The sequence below is a fragment of the Colletes latitarsis genome, chromosome 8, assembly GCF_051014445.1.
Source record: "Colletes latitarsis isolate SP2378_abdomen chromosome 8, iyColLati1, whole genome shotgun sequence".
In the NCBI taxonomy this organism is placed as follows: domain Eukaryota; kingdom Metazoa; phylum Arthropoda; class Insecta; order Hymenoptera; family Colletidae; genus Colletes; species Colletes latitarsis.
This window is the reverse complement of record NC_135141.1, coordinates 29,572,810-29,598,701: the sequence shown is the minus strand read 5'-3', so window position 1 is coordinate 29,598,701 and position 25,892 is coordinate 29,572,810. Positions and strand designations below refer to the sequence as shown.

The 25,892-nt window shown below is 45.9% G+C and overlaps 2 protein-coding genes across 3 annotated transcripts in view; one reads left to right on the top strand and one right to left on the bottom strand.

Annotated features, from left to right (window-relative positions):
- Positions 1-25,892, bottom strand: part of S6kl (ribosomal protein S6 kinase like) — a 54,375-nt gene that overhangs the window by 24,069 nt on the left and 4,414 nt on the right. The gene's annotated exons all lie outside the window — the stretch shown is intronic.
- On the top strand, positions 18,064-25,335 carry Bnb (bangles and beads). The gene is made up of 3 exons (XM_076771710.1): positions 18,064-18,395; positions 23,013-23,545; positions 23,614-25,335. The coding sequence occupies exons 2-3, from the start codon at positions 23,021-23,023 to the stop codon at positions 24,478-24,480; spliced, it is 1,392 nt and encodes a 463-aa protein (XP_076627825.1). The 5' UTR covers positions 18,064-18,395; positions 23,013-23,020; the 3' UTR covers positions 24,481-25,335.

The following is a 25,892-nucleotide window of genomic DNA, read 5'->3' as shown; positions in this document are numbered from 1 at the left end:
CACGGTCGCCGACAGGCTCTCGAAAGTGTCAGGGATGATTATGAGCGCACGAAGATTATCGTCGAGGCTTACGCTTCGCTAAGGTTCCACGATGCCGACCAATAGAATAATACCGAGCGGATATCAGGCCTTTCAGCAAGCTCCGACGCGGACGAGAAGCGGAAAGGTACTAGGAACGGATAGGGCCAGATAGGAGATTGTGTGATCGACGCGACACGATCGTCCAAAGGTGGAAAAATACTAGGATCTCCGGACGAATAATGCTCTTTCTTCTCGAGGACTTCAAATCCAGGTACGAGTGACCCGAGAAGGGTCGTAAGGGACAAAAGGACCTGATTTATTATTACGTTCAAACCTTCGAACGTGAATGATTCGAATAGCGAGACCGAAAATCGAGCGTCCGGGTTGATTCATTTCCAGATTTCTTATTGAAATCGCCATGGATCTCTAAAGTAAGCTATTAGAGAATTCGTTTGAAAATTTATGTTAAGATATCATCGTGTAATATATAATACGAACAGTAGTAGGAAATATGAAAATGTATAATTGTCAGGAAGGCAGGAAAAGAAATCCTGGAACGCAATATCGATGTGTGAAATCAGTTACTGAGGAAATAATAGGGCTCAGTTGCAAGAAGTAATTACACGAAGAATAATTTTCACAGAATTGGTATCGCAAGTTTTATACCACTTATGTTTTAGTATTTATGCTTTCAGTCGTGTTCGAAGGCAAGATTTGAACGCGCAAAAGAACCGTGCAAACATTTCGCAAAATCTCGCCATAAGCCGCGAAAGGATGACCTCTGGCCAAGAAGAATGAAATCGAAAGTGGCACCGGAAACGCAAACACCGCGAAGGATGAAGGAATCAAATGTAGTCTTCTCCGTGCAAACAAGACTCTTTGCTTTGTAGTGTCGCGAGACTCGAAAATTCGTCAAATATTAACTCTGTTGTCGAGTGTACGGAGTGTTTTGTACATAAAAGCACTGAGATTGCAAATTGAGTCGGTAACGATTAATACCTCGTCTATTTATAAACTCGTTTGGGATGTTCGATGAATTTCAATTCAATATCTGAGAAAACGGATGAATAATGATTTTAATTTGAAGACGAAGTCAAATAGGAGAATCGTTTACCAATAATGTATATATACACCAAATTGAAATTATGTCCAAATTTTGATTTCTTCAGATAATTAATTAATATCAAATAGTTTAGGAAATCTAAAGTTTTATACGATTTAAAAGGGACTGTTAAAGTCTCGCCTTTTAAAGGTTAATATATTACTGATTCTCCAACGTAAACGCAAACTTCCGGTCGCGCGAAAGAGTGTGTCCAAACAGGAAACAGTTGGATAATAATTTCCAGTTGAAAGAGTCTGGCTAATGAACAGAATGGGACTATGACAACACTCTTATTTTGCGTTTCGCATCTACTAAATCTAGATTTCTGTGTCAGGACGTGCCATTGATGGTTCAATGATAGCGTTTAGACCCCGCCATCGTCCCACTAAGCATTTTTGCAGCTATGCACAGTACATTGCTCCAATCTCGCACAATTTAAAATCAAACAGGGCTCGTCGTCTTCCAACCGAAACTAAGATGGTACATTCTGAATTCCAAATTCGTCCCAAAATGATATGCTAAATATTGACAGTATGCATCCTCATTTTGAATGATCCGATAGCCACGTTGCATCTATCTAGTCGATACAGCTATAGTTTCCATGCTCGAGATCGACGAGCAAACGATCGACTCCCAGAAAAGGCACGCGTCGAGCTCGTTCGTGATCCCGTCATCGTCTCGGCGTGAAATTAAAATGCAACCGTGAGAACGGTCGCGTATTAACTACGTCATTGAATCCGCGTGACCCTGAATGCAAACGAGACAGTCAAGTTCGCGGTCGGCTCGGATTTCGTGATCGCGCAAGAGAACGACACCGATTACGACACGACCGTCTGTCGTCAAATGTTAATCGAAACCCGTGTCGCGGCTGGACAAACAGCCCCGTTCATGGACCATGGTCGCGTACGTTGGAGGGAGACGCGAACCTGGTGGAAACGCGGTCCCAACGGCACGTTGGACGAAGACGGACGACGAACGGGGCGCATACTTACGCACATGCGTCAAGCAAACCCGCGCATTGTAATTCATCGGTGATCAGCGGACTGTCAGCTGACCGGCAAAGTATGAATGAGCATATCGAGGCTCCATCGTCTACCTCGGCGAGCACGCGACGACCATAAAGTCTCTGGCGTCTCCTTCCTTCCCGTTCGTTTCCCCCTTCGACGGTGTCGTAGGGGGGGAGGGTCCAATCGACGAATTTGAAAGTTTTATATGGAAGTTAACAGGACAGGGGGGTGAAATCCACCCTTGAATGTTCGCTAATCGCGTTGATGACAGGTGTCAACAAGCTCTTTTTTTTTGTAGTTGGAAAGAAAGTAAAAAGAGAATTAAAAATAAACGTGACTTTAATTCTTGGCAATATACTGGGGTTATTGATCAGCGTTTACGCTCGAGGAATTATGGAAATCGAACTTAATAATGGAGTCTCTGTGCACTGTAATCATATACACAATACGGATACTCGTGCACGAGTAACAATCGATGAGACGACAGTATGTGGTAATTGATTATACGATTTAACCACTTAGCTCAACGACTTAGATAATAGAGTGTATTATTTGAAACAGAAAGTTTTTCTATTTTCGTAGCTGGCTTTAAATGTTTTTGTGCTTTTTTAAAAACTCTCGAGGATAACTTTGTAACGAAATATCAATGTCAAAAAGTCCATATCTACGCCTGCTAATTTGACGCCTGTAATTGCCAAAGACTGTACAGTGCGCGTAGTGTAGGGACAACTTTCAGATCGTAGGAATTTTAGTTGCACAGTCCACACTCTGAAACAGCGAAGTTAAGTAAGAAACGCTTGATGAATGACAAGTCACGTCTGGGAAATCTCAACAGGTAATACAGCTGGAGGAAAGCAAAGAGAGAGGAGCCTCTGAAAAGCGAATGGGAAAGTGCCCGATGCAGGAAAAGGGCAGCATTGTGTTGCAGGATGAGTGAAAGGAGTATGTGATTCTAGGAAACCAGCGGACAGAGCTGTTCCTTTCGTTCAAATAGTCTTCTACCTTTAATTCTATCATTTCCCACTGTGCTTTTCAAACTTGGAATTCCTTCTACCCCTTTTAATGTCCCATTAAGTTGAAAAGAGTCCGCAGGTTTCAAACCGAGACAATGTTCGTTAATCGTGATTTACTGGACCTCTGTTCGACGAATCCATATTATGAGAATTGATTAAATTTAATGGAACGATCGCCCAATGAAATTTCAATGCGTTGCAATTGTACACAGTCGCAAACCGTGTTACGAGCATTTGCATATGAATAACGTTCGATAAAGCAACAACTTGTAGGCGCTGGAATACGAGTGTCTGGAACAGATGTAACAGATCGTGACTGCATTTCCATCGTCGCAGACAATTTATCGCAGCAAACTCGAATGGAGAATAGATTATCTATCACGGTGATCGAGTGTCACGCGCAAACAGGGCAAAAGAATGATCGTGCATGCATCGCGAACACGATGCTTTCGAGCACTGTCGGCTTCGCGCAAGGAAACGTTCATTTTCGTCAAAAATAGGTGCTCTTACGGTTTGACAAGAACGGAGCTACTTGTGGAAACGCGATAGAAACGTATCTTTTGAAAGAGTACAATAAAATATTAAAGAAATACGCGTAGAACTTGAAACTGTTACAAACGATGGGTCGAAACGTTAATCTACCAGATTCATTAAACGTTTCTCCCACAATTTATTTAGAGATGCGGATAACTTTCTCCAAGAAATGCAATTGGTTAACCAAGAAAGCGTAGAAAGTACAAAGATCGTATTAAATACCAAAACAGTTCCTCGAGTCATTGAACAACTTGTGATACCTAAAATCTTGTTTTGATCTCGTTAATGTTCGTTTCACCCGCGATTTTGATGAAAAATGCACTATCACCGACGCGATCGCGTATCGTAAATACGGAATAACGAAAATAGGGCACGCAGGTTCCATTCTCTGGCGACATTTCCCCGATTCCGCGCGGCGTAGGAAGCAAACGAATTGCGCGACGTAATTGATCGCAACGAGTCAACCATGCAAATCGATTCTCGCAGACCGGTTTTGCTAAGGTCGTGCACTATGTAACGAGAGCGTTCCGTAGCTGGCACCACGGTACACGACTTTGTATTTCAGACGCATAATAGACGACTTCCCTTTGCGTATAAACAGAATATCCAGCTACAGGTGTCAGGAAACTTTAACCGTCGAATCCACGCGCCAAAATAAAACGAAAATTAAGACTAACAAAACTGCTTTCGAGCCTTTCCTATTTTTATTATTGTCCACCAAATTAACGATAGGTTCTCTTATTCCAGAATTCTCAAATGAATCACACCAAACTCTGACAGGCAATTTTGAGAAAACAACGAAGCCTGGACGATGTGGTCGACTATCGACGAGGCAAAGTTAAACCAGAAACGCGTCTCCGTCGCTCCCGATGGCTATGGTCGACGATTCGCTCGCGACAAGTCGCCGAATCCCTTCCTAGGTCCACGAAGTTGAACCTAGGCTTCGAAATCGTCGGTGCACGCGGCGTATGCACCTGTCCCGCCGTGCAAATGCACCGATGAGGACCGGTTCGTAAAGGTCGAACATTATACCGAGGTCGTTTTCTCCGCGATCGACTCCGGACTCGCTCGATCCAAGACGATTGCTCTATGATAGCTTAGAGAGAAAAGAGGGACAACAAACTAGCAGCTACCAACACGAAAGGACACTGCATCCCATCGCGAAATGAATTATTACGTTTCTTCTGGGACGCCTCGAGAGTCACATCTTGGTCCCCTTTTGCTCCACGTCTTCATTAACCCCCAATCTCTCGATTTAAATACAAAAAATTTGTTTGATGCATATTAATTAATTAAAAAAAAAATGTGTCGATTTTTATACATATAGTGCATCATCTACCTTATTAATCACTGAAAACTGATTCGTTCGAATTACCAGGAGAACGATCGTTGAAAAGAGCATACGTGTTACGGGAAAATAAGGTTTCCAGCTCGTGAATTGCCAAGGAAAACATCGCAGAAACGAAACAAACAAACACCGAGGCTAGGTTGTAATTACGCGTTCGTGAGAGATTAGTTGCATCCTTCGCGTTTAGATTAATAATTTGATATAATATAATTTCAATGTCCTTAAGATGGCAGATTAAAAGTACAACATCGACAGAAAGATTCCTGGAATGAGACTATTTGTTATCCGTAACCTTGGCACTAGTCTGTTAATCTCAGCCACGCTGGATCGGTGACAAATGCACGAAATAGCACTTTAACGCGTCGACTGCCAAATCGATTACATAAATCTTTCTTGGGCGCCGTTCAGGGTTTTCTCGTAATTTATGCTTTCAACGCGACACCTTCATTTCGACCGCTTTTACCGAATATTTCAACAGAAACAAGACGTTCGAACTCCCGTTAGACTTCTGGGTAACGTTGTCCTTAAGAATAATAACCTAATCGTAAATGCCAGTCGTATATTTTCCATTCTTTCTTCCTTTTTTACGAGCAAACTTGTCGCGATAAGACGTGCTATTATTAGTAGTATTATTATCGGGCCGTGTTTAATAATTAATTATATGCTCGATTTTTATACAATATTAATGTAATAATGTGTGAAGATGAGACTGGTAAATACGTGGAAATTAGCATTGCAAAACAGGAAAATATATGAGTAACATTGGAGAAGGAAAATTGAAAAGAAACGAGGTTCTTGCATCGTAATTGCCTGTTACTCTTCGAAATAATCTTGGACGAAATTGGTAGGTTGAAACCAAAGAAGATTATTAACAATTTTATCCAAGATTATTTCGAAAAGAAACACGCATCTCTGACGCGCGTAAGAACCTTGTTCCTCTTGAATTATTTTTGTTTTTCTTCGATCTAACTCTAACTTTTCTACTAATAATAAAATTATTTTTCAACCCTTTGCACCACGAATTATATTTCAATTTTGTTACCAGCAGCTCCCAAAGCTTTTAAGCGTTTTATTTGAAATTTACAAGTGTATGATATCTCTTTGGTTTAGACTTGAAAGAATGTCGAGTGGACGTAGGGGTGCAAAGGGTTAAGGAAACAGTATAGTTTCAATATTCTGAGAACCAATAAACATCGAACGTACGATCTACACCGATAATTCAAAGACATTTTGCAAAAATAAAGGAACCAAACAAAATTTATAATCACGGAGGGGGAACAAAGGGCACGACGATTTTTCTGTGCGAGCGTATCTCGAATAAAAATAGCCACAGAAAAAACATTCCAAGAGCCACGAGACGCAATCTGGCGTATGCAGGGTTGCACGAAACGAAAAGGAGCCCGAAAAGGAGCTCGAAAACCAAAATAAAACCGTCCACGGGCAAGACGGATAGGCGAAGAGTCGAGGATCTCGCCTCGAAGACTCCTCCGCTTCTCGTTGGAACGACGAGGAGGGGCTGGAGGGGGTGGGGGCGGGAAGAGGCGAGTTAGAAGGTGGAGAGGAGACGCGACGGGGGGACGGAGGGGTTAAGAAAAAGTCGCGGACGTTAAACCGCCCGCTCGTGGGGCCGCAGGGTAAAAAGATAAGAAGGAGAAGCATGGTCGAGGGGGAGGACGAGTCCACTCGAGATAGAGGGAGAAGGCGAGCAACGAGGACGAGAGAGGGACGATAGAGACGAAGTACAAGTTGCTGGAAGGAGGGGGAGGAGAAGGGCAAACGTGTATACGAGGGATGCAACACGGGGGGAAGAGGAGGGAGGGGGAGGAGGTCGGAGAAAGAAGAAGAAGAAGCCGTTCAGTGGGCCTCTGCTCTCTCGAGGTCGCACGTACGTCCGTATAATACTCGTAATACGTGTAATACGGATAATACCCGTAATACCTGTGTAACGCATTACACACCAGCGTAGACCGGCTCCCCCGACAGCCGTCGACCGGTCGCCACCTCCTCGTCCTTGCACAGCCGACTTTCTTTCGTAGCTCGCGCCAGCACCGATTAGGACGGGCACTAACTCGATCCTAACCCTCCATCAGGTTTACGAATTTTCGAGGAATACGGGGAAAAGATTATTTTGAAAATGAAATCTCTGGATCGTAGGAGAGATCGATGGTAACATTTTTAGAATCGAAGAAAAAGGGATGAACAATATTTTGATGTTAGGGAGTTTTGTTCAGGGGTGATCCACGGGTCGAAGAACGGTTGAGAAGCACTGGTCTAAGGTTAAAGACGACTGTTCTTCAGCTACGAGCCCAGCGCGGTCGAACTGTGCCAATGACGAGGCTCGAATCGACCGTGAATATTTCGAGACGCCTCGCGACGAAGCTACGAGGATCGTCTAGGTGGCTCGCGTCGCGACGACAGGTTGCGTAAGCACGCCCCGATCCTGTCCAAGGGGGAGAAAAATCACAGTGGGTACAGGTTCCACGGATGTATCTCGCTCTCCGTGGAATCGGAGTCACTGAACGAATCGAAGGTTACGCTCGAAGAGAGGAGCAAAAGGGCAAGCTTCCGAGTTGCTGGACGATCGTTGAATTACGCGAATGGATCTACTTTCTGTAGAATAAATATTGTAAGTATTCTTAGGGAACCATCGTACAATGCAGACATTACTGCAAATGGCGTCGAAGTGTAATCTCTGTCGAAAATGTAAACTGCGTTAAAATACAAAAAACATAGTATTCTTAATTTTGCATACCTCAATTGGTTTGTATACTGTATTCGAATCTTTCCTGTCGAGAGGATGACACCCTTCTAGGGTGATTTTCTTTGGTTGGGGTCACTCGAGTGACACCTGTTGCACGGGGCGTCGGGACGACAGACGAGGAGCGTCGCCGATGAACTCGTTCCCGTGGCGAGGAGCAGCGTGGAAAGAGGAAGGAAGAGGTCTCTCGAGGATTCCATCGCCTGGCGAACGACTATGCCAAAGGCTGCGCCACGGTGAGCTATTTTCAGCTGACGTCTCCTCGTACCCCTCGCCAGCGCGTCCAGCATATTTCTTTGGTACCAGCAACGGAGCTGCAGGAGCCAGAAACGGCCATACCGGCAGCAACATCATCGGCAACAGGAAAGCCAATGGTGGTATGAGACCGATACACGGTGCAACTTGCCACGCCGTGAAGACGGAGACCCAGAGTTGCCGTTCAGGTTTTGCTGCAGGGGATCGTTAAGATAATCGCCGCTATCCTCATCCTAACTTAGCCTTAGCCGATGTATCTTCGACTCCGCTCCCAACCCTCTTCGCGTCTCTTCCCTTCGCGGATCCACCTCCTTGCTACGTCCTCCTTCCTCCGCGGGCGACTTCTTTTATTTACCTGTCCGCTTCCTTCGTCGTTCTCTGTCCCTTTACCTTTTTCAACCGCGTCGTTACACGATACCGCGGTAAGAATCGATTTTCTAATCGCGCGGCGGGCTTAAAATATCCTCCGACAGGCCTTAACTGTTACCGCCATCGCGGTAGCGCGTCCGTTTTAATTTTTATTATTATTGCAAAGATGCAAGATACCAGTGACTAAAGTTAACATTGAAGTTGTCTAAAACACATCCAAGAGGTTCAACGATAGGACAAACCACATCGATACAAAGAAAATACTACACAGATTCGGTCTTCAAGGTGCAAAAGAATCGAGGGTATTTTAAATATAAAGAAAATGGATTAGAAATGCCAGAACGTGGAACTAAATTTTATACGGAGAATTTTCTATGTCGAAAATGGTGGTTCGAGCACAGGGAGATTTTAAACGTTTTTGACCATGTAATCGGTCGTCTTCAGAAAATTATATATTTACATTTTCGAAGATGCTTTCGACTCTATAATTGGACGTCTCTGGAATTTTGCATGTTTTCTACCGAAAATTGTTGAAATTATACGGTCTTCAGAAGATGGGCCGATGGCGAATTATGGCGTCGAAAACGTCCAAAGTCTTCGTGCAGGTTTTTGAAGATTCTTGAGTTACTTTAATATCATCGCGTTTCTTCCCTCTTACTCGAGCTAAATATAAAAAGGTTTGGTAAACTTCGCGAAGATTTAAGAAGAGTTTTTGTTTCTACAATTTTGAACTTTAGCACCTGGACTGAGACGCTTGACGAACAGCCTTCCCGAGTTTTAATAAGCGTACGAGCCAATGTTAAAAAGGATTTTACTCGCGCTGAAACTGTAAATTGAAACGACGAGGTCGATCGACGGGAGGATGTTTCGAGCGTCGCGATAAGCGAAACGCGAAGATATAAAAGGCGCGTCTTCGGTTTTCTCGCGAGTCCCCTCGATTGTAACGCAATATGAAATATGGAGAGAGACAGCCGCGTCGTAATTTACGATTTATATCGCTTGCGTTTCTTCTGATTAGCGATACGAGAGGAAGAGAGGATGTCGTGACGAAAGTATCGAACACCTTTTACGAGAGGAATCTTTACGACGACGCGAGATTTTTATTCGCTATTCATCGACGCGCGATTAAATAAAAGAACTCGCGGGAGTTTTACGGTCTCGAACGAGCACGCAAAAACTGCTGTTCGAGAGTAAATAGTTTATCGAAGCTGTCGTTTTCTCGTCGTTATCGATCGACGAATCAAAGGCCGACAATCGTAGGATAGAAACGAAAATTAATCGAGTACTCACGGCTATTCTTCTCCGGCGAGTAGACCGTTGGAATAAAAAAGAAACAACGATGGACTGGCGTTAAACGAAAGAACAATTACATCGCTGGGAGAGGATAAGAGACAGACCTTGGGCTCCTTGCGAGATAATCATAATGTTACACGATCCGCGCTATAATGTCGTATAATGTCTACGACACGACGCGTATTGCACGAACCCGACAGGCCATTTACGCGGTTGCTTCTAAAACTGGGACCAAAGGTGGACCAACGTTTCATTCTTTTTCCTTTCTTTACGCGGCCGATACGAAATTGGAGCGGAGTCCGCGTCGCGGGTAATTGCCCGTCGCGGAAAAGGGACGCCACGAAACGGGCCAACGGTGAGAGGAAACGAAAGAAAAAGGAGGCTGCCGGCGCTGTCAGGATGCGTCGAGAGACCTGTCATTTACGCTGTGCTCGTCACCGTCATTTCGTAATTACGTTCGCGCTCGAGCAGATAGAAAAGCGGTCCGCCGCACCAGCGAGACGTACGGATCCTGTCGACTTCCCTCCAACGCGATTGCTCAATTTTTTTTTTCTCGCGCGTTCGTTGAAATTTTTGATAATTTTAATCGGGGAAGTTCTAAAAGTTTCGAGCTATTCACACTCAAGGAAAAGCTAAAAAGTCATGAGTTTATTCGTAATATTTAACGTATTCGATGTAATTTCATCTGTCATATTTATTATACAATATCTCAGTGATTACTAAAACGTTATATTAACCCTTAAGTGGACTCATTGATTTCCACCTGAATTATTTTATTTTATTTTGACGTGTTTCCATTTGTCAAACGTTCGAACGCATAGTAGTAAAAGAAACAATGGAGGCCCGTAATAAATAACAGGTATTAGCACGAAATCGGACACCGCTGGTACCTTTAATCACTCGATTAATTACCCAAACAACCACGTTCTTTCTACTCTGTCCCCGACAGTAACCTTGTTGCAGCACAGGCGTCTCCCACTGAACAACCGGTACCAAAACCGGCTCGAGTTTGGGTTTAAAATTAGAAGTCAAGCAGAGTCAAGGTCGAGGATGCTAAATAAAGCTAAATAAACTTTACTTTGCCCTTTCTCCCTTCCCTCGATCGTCCCAGCATGGATCGTCCACCCTGATCATAAAAACGTATTCAAAGAGTTTCCACTTTGAGAAACCCTACTCCACGATATGGAAAATTGTTAATGTCAATAATTATCGGTGTTTAATTACTCGAGAATCTTCTGCGAGAGCTTTCCCCGAGGCAACGGATAAGTAACCGATGACGAACGGGCCAAGAACGATGACTCTTCGCGGTTCTTCGAAGAAAGGAGAAGCATTTTCTCGCGGGACGGGCATAAATCATGCGTCGATCAGCCCAGGATTACGACGTTGCGTCCGCGAAGGACGTTCGCGATCAATGATACTCCTGTTAACGAGCAGCATGTACGATACGGGTTACATGGGTATCGTAATGATTCACCGCGGGATTAAACGCGAAACGGCACGCGTTAATGGCCGCGCCAATATCGCGATCATCGGGACTTGGGACCAGACGATAAGCTCGATCGTCTCCAGGCGACGAAATCGTAATGAGACGTAATGGCGAAGCACCAAGAGATCTTACGACAGAACGTTCGTCGGCAATTTTCTTTGCACGCCGACAGCGCTCGTATCGAGTGCTTATTTTTTTCACGAGTTGCAATTTCTCGGAGACACGACCCGCGACACGAGACTCTTTCATTCGATTTGTCGACTTCTCATCTTAGGAAACGTATCTGAAAGGCATCTGTCGTCCCAGATCTGGCTACTCTAGAAACACATTACTCGAAACGCCTTCTTCCTTCCACGGTTCTTTCGTTTTTCGATCGTAATTGCGTCGCTCCAGTTCGAGAACGAATTTGTTTAGAGGGTGTTCGAATCTGATAAAATCCCATTCTCACTGACACAAAATTTTGTTCGTGTCTTCGATGAGATTTTACAAACATTTTAAATAGAATTTGCTTCCACGGAAGGTCCGAGAAACGGCGATTATTCATCGCGAGTTAAGTGACTGTATGTTTCCAGAGCAACCGCGAGTACTTTTTACAACGGTACAATTACAGAAGAATTAACAACCGTCCGTTAATTATCGAAGGAACAAGTATCGCGTTCTGCGCGGCAAACGTAAATCTTCCGTCTTTTGAATACAATGAGCGTGATTCATTCCACGATGGACGTCGTTAAAACCGATTATCGAGTACGCGATCGATCCAATTACCGGTTGGAAAAAAATACGCACGCGAATCTGATATCAACGGGATTACCATAACGGGAGAGAAAAAAAGCTCGCGAGGGTCGAGAATTTGTGCGTCTGCGAATCGAGAACGAAGTTTCGCGAACGTAAATCAAGGGTGATTTGTTCGACGGAAACTTTTACAATCCTCTATAAACTAACGAACCTATAATTTTCCAAGAATTTGCGGGTAACTGCGACTCGTTTCGCCTGCCTTTTTGCATTCTGCCTAACGATGTCTCCAGTTTTAACTGCGCTTCTGCGACCGTCCTTGGCGCGCGTACTCGACTGTGAAGAATCGCGATTGTGCCACTGGCATCCATGATCGGGAACAAACGTGGCGCCCCATAGCGATAAACGTGACAAAATCTCGAATTAAATATTCAAACGAATCTAAAAAGTATTGCAATTTTGCTAAATCGCTGGATAATTTAATCGTTCTTTCACACCAAAGAACGTGTAAGGATTAAACGAAGCGAACTTTGGATTTCTAAAGTAAAATAGAATGTTTCTAGGAAGAGACAGGCTCGTCGCGATCAAAGAACTCGTAAAAATACCGTACGCGGATCAGCAAAGTTTGGAATTTTCTTCTTTGGCAAGCAATTCGATCGTAACGATAAAATCGAAGCGGAACCTGTTATAATGTAAATGTTTTGGAACTGCGTTTGTCTGGGGATTGCATAATGATCGAAAAAGAAGCAGACAGAGACATTTTTAAGGCTCTTTGAGCCGTGACTCACGTTTCTTATTATCATCAGGAAGCCAAGAGCACGAACGACCGGGCAAAGGACGCGTTCGAACACGATAATTTGTAATTTCGTAGTACGAATCGTGAATTTCGAATTTCATACGAGACTGGAATCCGTGAGGCGTACGCCCTTCGCGCGGAAATATACCCGCAGCATGCAATAAATACTCGATGTAGGAATACTATAACAGTAAACCGTTGCAACAAAGGAAATAGCAAAAATATTTTAGATGTTAAAATTCGTTGAAAGATAATCGCCAGAGAAAAATATCGCCTAAGATCGTAATAAAATTGAGAAGCTGCGCAGACGTGCTTTGAATAACAATTAAAGAAAAAAAGAAGATCCTCATTTTTGAACTGAACAAAAATCACGCGTTGAAGTCACGGTTACGATCGTATCCCAGCCATGAAATGATCTGTTTTACGAGCTACGTAGCCTAGAAGTGCATTCTTTCAGAGTGTAAGTTATCGTTAGAAAAACCTGCAGTTGCGTACTAAAGACGAGGAAGTCTGGAGGTCGATAGAAAACCTCTAAAACGGTAGATATATTCTTAAAATCACCAATCAGAGGATCGAGAGTGAGAACTACTTACAAAGTTTCAACTGACAGCAAGATTCTAAAGCCCGAAGAAAGATTGCTATCTAGTCTGCTAACTATGTTGCTACCTCGGGAAAATAAAAAATGTCCGGTTTCCACGGTCTGGAATCGTGTCTATTTTAAGCCCGAGATCTCAACAATTACGGGACCGTTTCAGGTGCTTCTCGTTGCACGTAAAAACCTTATTTTTCGCCAGGAGCGACATAGACGATCGACCTCCTAACGGTACGTAACGGTTGGGAATCGCAGGTTGTAAAGTAGTCGTTTCCTCGGCAACTGCCACGAGGATCCAGGAAGAGCGTGGATTTCACGACGCAACAACGAGAAGACGTTGCACGTTTTCCTGCTGGAAGCCTGTCGTTTCTCAAAACGTTCGCGGGACGAATAATGCAAGAGTTAAAGAGTTAAACATTAGGAACTTAATCCTCGCAGAATATCACAAAATAACGAGCCGATTTCATTGCTAAATAGATGCTTGATGAATTTACAAAGAAAAACCACAAGGATTTGAGAACAGACACGCTTCAATGGCACCGGATAGAGTTTCTTTGAATAAATCTTGACCGAAATGATAGCTACGCGATAAATCATTGACGACACGCGTCCTCGACGAACTCTGGGTCAAGTAGAATATTTAATCTCGTCAATTACTTTTTTGAGTGTATTAAATGTATGCTAAGGGGGGCAACGAGTCGATAGAAGTTGAGAAACACTGTTGTAAAGAGCCTTCCCATGATTAGGCTGAGAACTTTCGAACCTTGATACGTAAATATTCTGGGACAGTACAGAAAGAGGATATTCTTCCATTATTTCGTTTCGAAAGAGGCCCCTCTCCTGAAAAAAAACGATAGTAAACGTCAAAATGATAATTGATCGCAGCTACTAATGAGAATTAAATCTGAATCTGATAGACTCTGTTTGAGAATTCCAACTCGAGCGTGCTATGCGTATAGGGCCAGCAAAAGTCTCAAAAGGTCTGAACACCGGTGTCTGGTACCGACGACCTCACATCAGACGACCACCTTCGCCCTGAAGAGAACCGGTCCGACTGTCGAGAAGCGTCGCGTCGCGTCGTTCCGTTGGCCCAGCGGATCTAGAGGGGATCGTGGCTCGAATCGATCCGCGATGGAAAATCGCATAGGTCGTCGCGAACGAATTTCATTATCGAATATAAATACTTGGGTTGAGATTCGTTTACAATTTTCGGAGAAATAAAATAAAATTCACGTAATAAACTGTTTCTGAACGGTTTTCAAACGTTTTGGAAGCCTTTAAAAAAGAAAGGAAATAGTCTCTTCGGAGATCTCTCGTTCCACTTGAGTTTGCGAGATGAAGAACATTTAGAAAACATTGATTTACATAATCACGTACGCGCACGTATGCTCGAACCGCGACACGCGTTCAAGACGAGGAGGAAAGAGGCTCCAGGTGAGTCACGAGCGACTCGGACATTACGAAAACGATTTACCGTCGACGTTAATCCGATAACGATTAGCACCGATCCTGCTCGAACGTTCTTCTACGATCTTTGACTCCGGGAAGAGGCGTACGCTTGGTCCCGCGTGTTTCTGTGTTACTTACGAGCAAGGTTAGGACAGGAACAGTTAACTTTTACATCCTTCGAGCTTGTATTTTTATTTCTACAACCGTTACCGAAACACGCGAAAAGTATCGACTATCGATCGAGCAACGTGTTTTTATTTTCTTAAAAAGATAATTCTTAAAAGATCGGCGTCCTAGTTTTTCTGTGGACTCTTCGATGCGACCAATCGAAGAGTTTACACGTCGATATTATCACGTATCATCTAACGAATCTGTACGTGGAAACGATGTACCGTCTTGAGTCCAGATGTTTGACTCAATTAGTAGAATATGGGTCACCAATGTCGTCCTACCAATTGAAAATTTCGCACCTTCTTCAAAATTTGTCCGTGAAACGTTGAGAAACCCTTAACCTAAAGGTTTATTAAAGTATGCATTTTATTGACTTCTTAAGTGCCAGTTACTTGACATTTGGCCTTAACAGAGCTCCTTACTAACGAGACTATTCGATCGATGATGGAATCAAAGTGATTTGCTTGCGTGGATTGAGAAAGTATTAGATACTAATATTATTTTTTCGGATTCTATCAGCCCGCAGATGGAAATTTTCGTAAGTTTAACTATTGTAACATCGACGCTTGTTTGACATCGTTTGAAACTAATATTCAAGAGCATTTTTAAATTGCATTTTATTACCGATCGAACGGTAAAACATTGTGCAATCGCCCGATGACAATGGAAAACATCGACGTAACAGAAAATTAAAGCGCGTAGTTTTTAGATTTGACACGGAATGACCGTCACGCGATTCGCAGAGGTGTTCTCTCGTGTTACGTCTAGATGAGTCGTTTTTAGCAGAGTCTGCCAATCCAAACGTCGTCGCAATGAAATTAGAATTAGTTAAGGTCTGTTACAAATTCCACGTATATCCGTCGCGAGCGAACGAGCTCCAGGAAAGTCGTGTCTTTCGTACGCTCGAGTATGTTGAACACGTGCGGGACGATTCGTTTGCGCTCGTTGAGACGAGTATCCTTGCTGGCGAACGAGAGAAAGATACACGTGACTCCTGTCGTAAGAAATTTCGCTGGTCTGCCCTTAAGCGTTAAGAGGTCACATCAACGATAATTCCTCCCACAAAGACAACACAATAAGAAGAATCACTTTACGTAACGAATAGGATAATTCTATCAGAGTCGTGCGGACAACGACGGTCGCGACGATCATGATCCGTCCGTATTACGAAAAAAAATGCTGCCTTTATCAGATAATTGATACTGCGTTACTGAAACGGGATTTTTTTACATATAAAAGAAATACATAGTTAAAGGATACTTTTAAAGGTCTGTTGCATTGCAATAAACTCTTTGCTAAGTACCTACGAACGTCTGAAAGGTTTCTTTGTTAACATATTCACGACTCACTCTGTACGGTCGTTCGATGAGCGAAGGGACAAGATTAATGTAGTTTTAGAATTATTAGTGGATTTTCTACTCGTCGAACGACCCTCGTGAAACACGATCTATGAGAAAAGATCGCTGCTCCACGATCCAATCAACGCGTCTCAATATTTTTAACTCTCTCATCGCGATCAAACATCAAGGTCCTCTTCGCGTTCATCGAGTTTGCACCGCACTACCCGCTTCCGGTCGATACTGAATCATGCTGAACGGAGTGCTTTTAGAACATCGTCACCGAGCACTTTTCATCGAAAGCTCTCGACGAACGACTTCGCGTTCCCGCCATTCAATGTTTTCGATACATCGAACCCTTCGAGAGATACATTTTAAGAACGAAACAAAGAAGAAGCCAGAAAGATCTCGATCGAAACTTTCAACTACGAATAATCGTACCGAAGATTCAACCTTCGCTGTGCGAACGTTTCTCACAACAGACGAGTTAACGCGTATCGCCCACGCACAGAAGCTCCCATCAACAAACTCCTCCATGCCTGGCACCGCGGGCATTTCTAGCGGCTTCCTGAACCTTAACAACCGATCCTTCGCTGACAAATCGTCCACTGGGAACTTTAATACCGACCAAGACCAGCTTGCCGAAGAGTGATATCCGTAAATCGTGGAAAATTGGACGATTAACTGGATTAAATAATAAGTGAGCTTTATCTTCCTCTACGAAAGCTGATTTTATATGGAACAATGTTGGATCATCCTATAACTAATTTCATCCCTTATTTTATTTTTATCGAAACCTTTCATATTGACGATTACATTAAAATACATCGATCGAATTCAACACGTACTACTAAAAACTTTTGATGTTGAGAAGTGCTTTCTCGACGATCTACGAACGCGATATTTTTGTATCCAAAAGGAAATTTAAAGACGAGTGTAAAGAATTAGAAATTTTAATTGTTAACTCGTACCACACCCACCGCGCTCCCCGGGACCTTGCACCAGCCGACTGCCACCTATTTCGATCACTGCATTTTTCACCTAAAATTTCAACGATCGCTACCGTGTAAAATCAGAATTAACCGAGAGTTTTTAAAATCGAGAACCTCCGAGATTTCGTGAAGATACGGAGAAGAGATGGGAGAAGGTCGTACTGATAACAAAAACGCATTGATTAATATTTCGATTGAGCTCGCGAAGAAGAATCGTGTACCGCCAAAGATCGAACCTTCACTGTGCAAACGTTTCTCACTGCTACGGCCGCACCACCAACAAACTCCTGAAACCGCGAACTTCTATGTGGCCTCGCGAGCCCTAACGGATCCATCACTGAGAGATCGTGGTGCAAATCGTATTCGATGAGTCGGACGAACCAGAAGGCGACGTGGAACACTGATTGTACCCTAACCAGCCGCAAAACCGTGACATCGTCGCCCGTGGGGCACGCGTTGCTCTTCGTGTTCGATGTTTGAAAATCGTCGGAGGATCGACGGAGGACCCCGGGTTCGTTTTGCTCCTGGCGTGGGCCGCGCAGAGAGGAATCGGCGGACACGCACGGCCGACAGCCCGGCGATCGGCGGAGGAAGAAGGAAAAGCGAACGCAGGGAAGCAGGCGCACGGCGAGCGGGAGGAGAGTAGAAGGACAGAGCCAGCGCGCGTAACGGCGATCGAACAGAGACGAAACGAGACGAGTAAAAGAGGGGCCCCTGGCGTTGACGGGCGAAGAGGGTCGGGGCCCCCTGTGCAAGCGTATCCAGTCAGCGCTGGTGGGTAAATGGGTATATAAGCGGGCCCCGGACGATTCCATCTCGACACACGACCCAACCTTCATCCCGTACGCCAACGAACGGTTCCCATCGCAAACGAGCGTAATCGCACGCGCGCGTACAAAAAGAGAGGATCTCGTGCGTCTGTTCGACTCTCGTTTGTCCTGTCCGTTTACTTCCTAACCCCCCTCAACCGAGTTTTTTTCGAGTACGCTTGTTCGACGGTTCCGACGGTTTAATCGGTGACTGAGAGGGAGAGTATCGACGCTAGAAGCAACAGCAGGAAGAGAGGAACGCGTCAACGAGTCGACGACCAGCGACTACCCACGATCAGATCTCGGTTGCAACCGGAGGAGAGAAAAAGACGTGAGTACCACCATTGATATTACGATTAACTGTTTCCTTCGATCTAGTTCTGAAATGTTATCGCAACTCTTTCGACGTTTTTCGTTTCGCAAGCCGAGGGACGCTCGCAATAACGCCGGTGTTGCGTCCCGACGAAACGGCCGTCTTCGAAATCGCGACGATTAGAGGCCCCCTACCCCCTCCCCCGGGGGGAGAAACGCGCGCGCAAATGGGATAATCGTCGGAACATATAATTTGCGCGGATTTCACAAGCGACCCCGCGTTTGCGTAATTCTCGTCCTCCTTCCGCGACTCTTTTTCTCTCCCCCGCCCACCCATCCACCCCCTCCCCCCGACGGTTCTCTCCGTCGTCGAGCGTTTCCTCACGGTTAATTAACCCGTTGCTAATCCGCTTGATCCGCGAGGCTGCGACACACGAAGCGCGAACCAACCGAACCGGGGGTTCCTCTAAATTTCTCGGCTTCTATCTTGTTCGATGTTCGCGAAAAGAAAATTTGTCCGTAATTGTTCCGGGTAATTTTCGAGTCGTAGAAAATAAGAAAAGGCTCGAGCGATAATAAACGTTTTATTCTACTTTTCGGTAATAGCGAACGGTAGAATGCCGACGACGATCCCTGAAAAGTGATTAGATCGACGGGGCATTCCAGGCGCGTTCGCGTCAACTGCGTCGCATTCTCCGTCCAATTGATTCAATATACGCAGATTAGATCGACAATCGCGCACTTCGAAAAGGATAGAGGACGACAATAGGTCTCGGTGCGCGCGTTACGGAGGCAGAGAGAAAGAGAGAAGGGCAGAAAGCATTGTGAAGCGGTGAACCACTTGATGGGCCGCGTCTTCTTTGTAAGCGTGGTACCACTATTACATCTCTGATGATCTTGATAAGGTAATGGGTGTCCATCATCTTTCACAGGCGCATCCTCCCCCCGTCGACCTCGTCGTGTTTGCGGTACGGTTCGCGCGGATCGTGGGCTTTGTTTTTCATCCTGGCCACCGAAAACGACACCGTTAAACGGGAATAGCCTAAAACGTTCGAATTAGACGGTACGAGCGTCGACTGCGCGACCGGTTCGCTCGACGAGCACTTTGCAATTAACTCTATTGCGGCCCATTACGTCCGCTCGCAATACGATCGAGCCTGGACGCTCGTTATTAAAGCCGATCATGCGACTTGGTAATGCATACTCGTTCCTTAACCCCTTGAGGCATCGAGGTAATATATTGGCTCATTAAATTCTAAAAACCGTATCTCGAATCCGTGCTCCCTACCGGAAATATTATCGGATATACCTGTTTCGTGATTCGGCAAAAATATCAGATTCAATATTCAAACACTGTGAGCAACTGCATCCCCCTGCGCTTGACTTATTTCGAAACGAATGTTTTTTTTTTAATTTCTATATCAACGACAATTAAAATTTTATTAACGTAATTATCGTCTTTTTCACCGACTGCATTCGATCTTTATCATTCAAATTGCGTGAAACTTTAAAGAAAAAAATCCCCCACTGGGTACAGTAATGATTCGTAAGATGAACATCGCTTCGGGGTTGACACGCGTTCATCCTTCACCAGCAGTTTTTTTTAATGTCGTTTTTTACTGTCTCCAAGAGTGATCCCCCAGTTGGGAGGGATAGGAATGTTCAACTTACGAATCATATACTAAAGCTAATTCATGGACACTTGGAAACGCTGATCGGGATCATAAGACTACCCTGATCAAGTAACTCGTTCTTTGATCTACAGACCTATTAAATGCGCCTTATCGGACAAAATAAATTTGTTACTAATAAACTGGAGGCCTCTGAAAGGTAAGTGGCCCAGGTTTCAAGGATCAAACGATCCGATAGGTAAACATCGTACTTTCTAAATCTGTTCGGGCATATCCTGTCGCAGTTTGAGCCGGCTAGGGGGTATAAATTTCCACAAAAACGATAGTCCAGACGTTGGTATGCTTTCATAATCGGTACGCGATTCGATCATACCGCGACAAAGTCCCCCGAACGGTTCTCGCAACCTCAAGTGCAACCGCAACTAAGCTAAAAGTCGCGTTGCCAAACGCGTGTAGCCGCGGTAAAAACTGGATCGTTGCCTCCTGCCTCCCTCGATCACTCTCTGTCGGCCAGTTTTTCCGTCTTTATTCTCCGTTCCTGCAGTTTTCCCTCTCCGGGCGACGCGCTCTCCCTCTCGGCGCGCATTCCGCCTCGGTCGCGTTCTCCAGAAGGCGTGTCTTCTGGGACAACAGAAACACGTTTCGTCGCCTCCCGTTTGCGCAACTTTTCGGCAACCGATGTACGAATAAGGCCCGAAGACGCTCGCGATCCTCCGTACAATTCACTGCAACTAACCAACGGTATAGTAAACGGAATAAATGTAACGATCTCGTGAAAACTGTCGTCTAGCGTCCTTGACTCGGTCAGGGTGGCAAGATCGAATCTCGAGGAATCGTCGTACCTAACAAATTGTATCACTCGCTGATTTCCTAACTTTGATACGCGAAAAGACCCGGTACCGGTGTCAACGGCCTCTAATTATGGTATTAAAACGAATTAGCGGTACGTCATCCACCGTTAAAGCGTCGAGAGCTCCGAAACTGACTCGAGCGGATCGTCGTAATTTCTTGTCGTATGATTCTTGGTAGAACGTAGAACATAGAAACGAAAGTGAGTCGCTGTCGCCCAGGGAGAAAAGCTATTCAACGGTTTGTACCCAACAAGGGTATCTCTTAACAGATCTCTCGAAACTGACTTTGAACGGATCGCTATATTTGTTCCACCGACTATACCTACGCTCGAGAACGGTTTCCTCTCGGTATAAATTACTCGCTCGATTGGCCGCGACTCGCGCCTCCGAGCGGAAGGTCGTTCAACGGTAGCGCGAACTCGAAAGAATGCTATTGGAGTCGGTTTTTATCCCAGGTTCGAGCTGGCCTGACTCGCGCGACCGGATTTCGTCAGCATTCTGCGTTTCGCTCGCTAACGTCCGCGAGTAATGTACAACCGACGCGGTATCGTATGGTCGTCGATTGTCTCCGGTTTCACCAGCTGAGTTTCAACGATGCTTGCTCGCAACGGAGGCTTCGACGCGTGGCAGAATCGACGATACCGATTTGCGCAGCAGAATCAATTTCCGTCGAGCGAGCGCTATTCGTTGGACTGATTATGTGGGATAAATTCAAATGATAATTCGTGATTTTTAGTTGATAACTTGATCCCCGTACAGGACCCTCCAAAGAGGTATATCTGAGTTAAAATAGAATTTTAGTCGTCTCGTATGAGACAATGCTTGGTACGGGTACCACTATTTTACTACGAATTTTTAGAGTTCTTCTAATTTTAATATGCCTGTTATTTAGATTTGTAACCTGCAAATGATAGTTCTTTCACACAAATATTCTCGACAGCGAAATTTTCCAGCAAGACGCAAGATTCCCTACTGGGCAGGTTGCACCGCGCTCGATGTCCATCGAGAAGTTTCACACTCAAGAATCTAACGTTTTCACGATTAACAAGAAACGAGAGAACCTTAATTCTTGGGAATGAAGTTAATTCTTAATTCTTTCGATCGGTCGCTGGTTCGTTGAAAGCAGAATCCTATGGTCTCGATCGCAACGAACCGAACAATGTCCTCTCTCTTTCCGTTTGCACGCGTTCCGGAAGTCCCACCCACGTTTCCACTTTCTGTCCGCGTATCACGCAACGCAGTTTGCGCGTAATGTTCGCGCTTCCGTTCGGGGAATCTTATCCGAGTCGTGGATCAGCGTCAAAATAATCTTTTCGATCGCGTGATTTTTCACGGGTTACAAAGGTGACAAAAATTGCGTAAACCGTGTCCTAATTTCGTGCAAATGTCTTTCGAGAGCGTCGTAAACAACGGTTCGATCTTCCACCATGAAGAACATCGATTCGAATGATATTTGAGGATCTCTCGAGATACCCCCAACATCCGGCGACGAGTACGCGAGCGCGGGACGCGTGTCCGCTTAATTGATCGCTCGTCTTCCGCGCGAACATGCAACGAACAGAAGCGAGAGCCGTGCGTTGAAGGAAGAAAGACGACGGGCGCGCGCAGAGAAGTCGCGCGAACGCGCGTGTAACGAGCGCGAGGGGCGCGCATCCTGTCATTAGTTCCATGACGCTCGCCTTATTCAATGCATTCGGTTCAATGTCACCTGTCCCTCTCCTTCCTGCCGGATCTTCTCAGCAGCCCCTTGTCCATCCCTCCCCTCCCCGTTCCCGTGTCTCTTTCTGGCGGGCAGCGTGGCGTTTTCGTCTCGCGACTCATTCATACGGCCGTGTTCTCCATTCATGCCAAGTGAGCTCTCTTAACTGGAAGATTGCGAGGAACGTCCACTGGCTCGTTTCCTCTCACTCTTTGTATCTTCGTCGAAACCTTTGCTCGACCCTTCGATTCCAATCCGCGTCCGTTTCGCGTCTCCAATTCTAGTTGCGTGTGCCTCTATCAACGGTTTCGAGTAACTCGTCCAGCTGCTCACGTTTGAGATAAACATCGTTGAATCTTCTACTTCCTGAAGATTCCCTCGGTTCTTTGATTCTATATACGATGAATAGGATCGTACGTCCAGGCTAACAGTTTCGTCTCATGTTTTTGTCGCAGAAATCGAGATGAAGCTAATAGTGACAACGATGATGTGCCTGCTGGGGGCGGCGTTCGCCATGCCCGTGGCGGAGAACCAGGAACCGCTTCAGGTGGTGCCCCTGGAGAAGGCGACGAGCTCCGTGAAGCTCGCCTCGGCCGATTTGCCTGACGTTCCGGCGCCCAGCCAGGAGCAAGCAGGACCCGTGCCAGCGTTGGTGGAGTCCAAACCGGGCGTGCCAGCTGAGAAGCCTAGCGTGAGGAGCGAGCCTCTTCCGGAGAACTTCCAAATGTCCGAGAAGCCCGAGGAGAAGAAGGAAGAGCTCCCGCAGGCGAAGCCCGAGGAGAAGAAGGAGGAGAATCCTCAGGAGAAACTGGCCGAGCAACAGCCGCAGGAATCTCAACCGGCGCAGGAGCAGAAGCCTGAGCAACCTCTGGACGCCAAGAAGGAGGAGGAGAGCCTGAAACCAGCCGCTTCAGAGTCCCACGAGACGGTGCAAGCTGCGCCCCAGGAAGTTAAATCGGAACCTGCTGCGCTGCCAGTCGAGGAACCCGTAAGTACAACGAGTCTCCGAGGAAACGAACTAGTATAGGTACCAACGACACGTTACTGGTGTTTCAGAAACCGGTGGTCATAGAAGGTAAGAGCTCCGAGCAGGTCGACTCCGGCGAGAAGAGCGCGGAGGTTAGCAAAGAGGAGCCCAAGGAAGAAAAGAAGGCCGAGGAAGCGAAGCCCAGCGTGAGGAAGGAGGACGAACTAGCCCCCGCCGCGTCGGAATCGTCGGAGGAGAAGGCTCAGCCTGTTGCTGAAGAGAAGAAGGCGGACAAGCCGCAAGAGGAAGAGAAGAAGGCTGAAGAGAAACCCGACCGCGTGACTCGCGATGCCGAGGAGGCAGCCCCAGCGGCCAAGAAGCAGCTCGACCAACCTGCTGAACAAGCTGTCAGAGCCGCGGAGGCCGAGAAGAGCCAGCCAGAGCAGCCCAAGCCAGCAGAGGAGATGAAACCGGCCCTGGCCAGCGAGAAGAACGAGCCCACCCTCGAGCAGCCCGCCGTCAACTCCGAGGATGCCGCCAAGAGCGAGGAGAAACCCGAACCGGCCGCCCTGCCCGCCAAGGAAGCCAAGAGTGCCGAGGGTGCCGCTCAGCCAGAGTCATCGTCGCCGCAGGCGAAGCCCGCAGAGTCGAGCCCGGCCAAGCTGGACAACGCCGAGCCCCAGGCGAAGGCCGACCCCATAGAGGAGAAGAAAGAGGAACCCATGAAGCTGGACGCCGCGGCGAAGGAGGCGAAGGAAGGCTCCGACGAGTCCTCGGAGGAGAAGCTCGCCAAGAAGAAGAAGGAGGCGAACAGCAGCGAGGAGTCAAAGAGCAGCGAAGAGTCAAAGAGCAGCGAGGACAAGTCATCCGAGGAGAAGGAGTCCAAACCCGCCGAGGCAAAGCCGGAGCTGCTGCCCAAGCCCCAGGAGCTAACGTATTTATTTAATCAGGGTTAGGTCCACCTACAACGACGGTCGCGCGCGAGACGAAGCGGGAAGACGAGCAACGGTAGCCAAACAGCAGCAGCAAAACATCGACCAGACCGAGGGCTCGCGACGCAGAGACCGACCGCGTCGACCGCACCAGAGCACAGGGATGGGCGCGAGTTCTTCCCACGGATAGAGGCGCGATAGATAGAGAGAGAAAGAGAGAGAGAGAAAGAGACGACAGAGCGCGTGCACGTCAGGAAGTGTCAACAGCAGCAGGAGAGAAAGAGGATTTACGGAGTGAAAGCAATCGGTGTGAATGGGAGAGAGAGATTGTACGATCAATTGTGGCAGGGTCCCGATACTTCCCCGGCGCGCCACGAGTCCGACGAAAAAAAACGTTCATCGATTCGGCGGGGCAGGATGACCGAGCGATGCCTGGTCAAGAGCGAACGTCGACGGAAGATCATGGAAACGACGACGGAATGTATATGCTCGTCAATGATTCCAACATGGCCGCGCGTCGCACGAGTCATCCTCAACTTCGTCCCGGCGGACACTGGCGATTTGTCCGCGGGGACGGACACGGCCCCTGATTAGAGTTATCCACATTCCAAATCCCCTCCCCCCAAACCCGTCTCTTCCCTTTTCTTTGTGTTTTTTTTTTTTTTGTCAAAACCACACACGACCACAACCACAACCTCATCCCAATAAACTAGTGTGTAGCCTCGACTCTGTCTTTTTTTTTTAGAGATACGTGTCATTATTATTATTAATATTATTATTATTATTACGATTTAGTACCAGTACCGCTATTATTATTAATATTATTATTTGTATTATTGCTATCATCGTTATAATAATAATTATTATTATTACTGTCAAGCCAGCCGATGTTTAATCGTGTCACCAACGTTCCCTATGCTTGTCTTGCAACTACCATTTTGTATTCACAAGCATATCTCTTATTAGTCCTGTACGGGTATTCTTTGACCAACGATCCCTCCATTTTCTACGAACTTCTTGGAAGAAGTTGGAACTCGTAAAAGTATATTTATATCCGTCTCGTGCAGAAACTTCTTTACTCATAATTCGTACAGTATTCGAATACGTAATATTCGAATTCTATTTGCAACGTGATATCGCGATGGAATAAAAACAACACTGATAAGTAGCATCCGACGATTCTGAACGAAGATAAACCTGCATCGAATTCGATTATAGAGGAATAAATGTACAAGAATCGAGACGCGAGAAAATTGGAAACCGTCGATCTCATCCGACTTTTCTCGATTACGACGCAAACGAACATTGAAATGGAACTCGACACGATGTTTGCGTCGACTCCATACACATTCCAATTCACTAGATAGAATCAATTACGGCCGTCGTGACGAGCGTCGTGAGTTTAATAGTAACATTACCTACCGTCGCGAAAACAA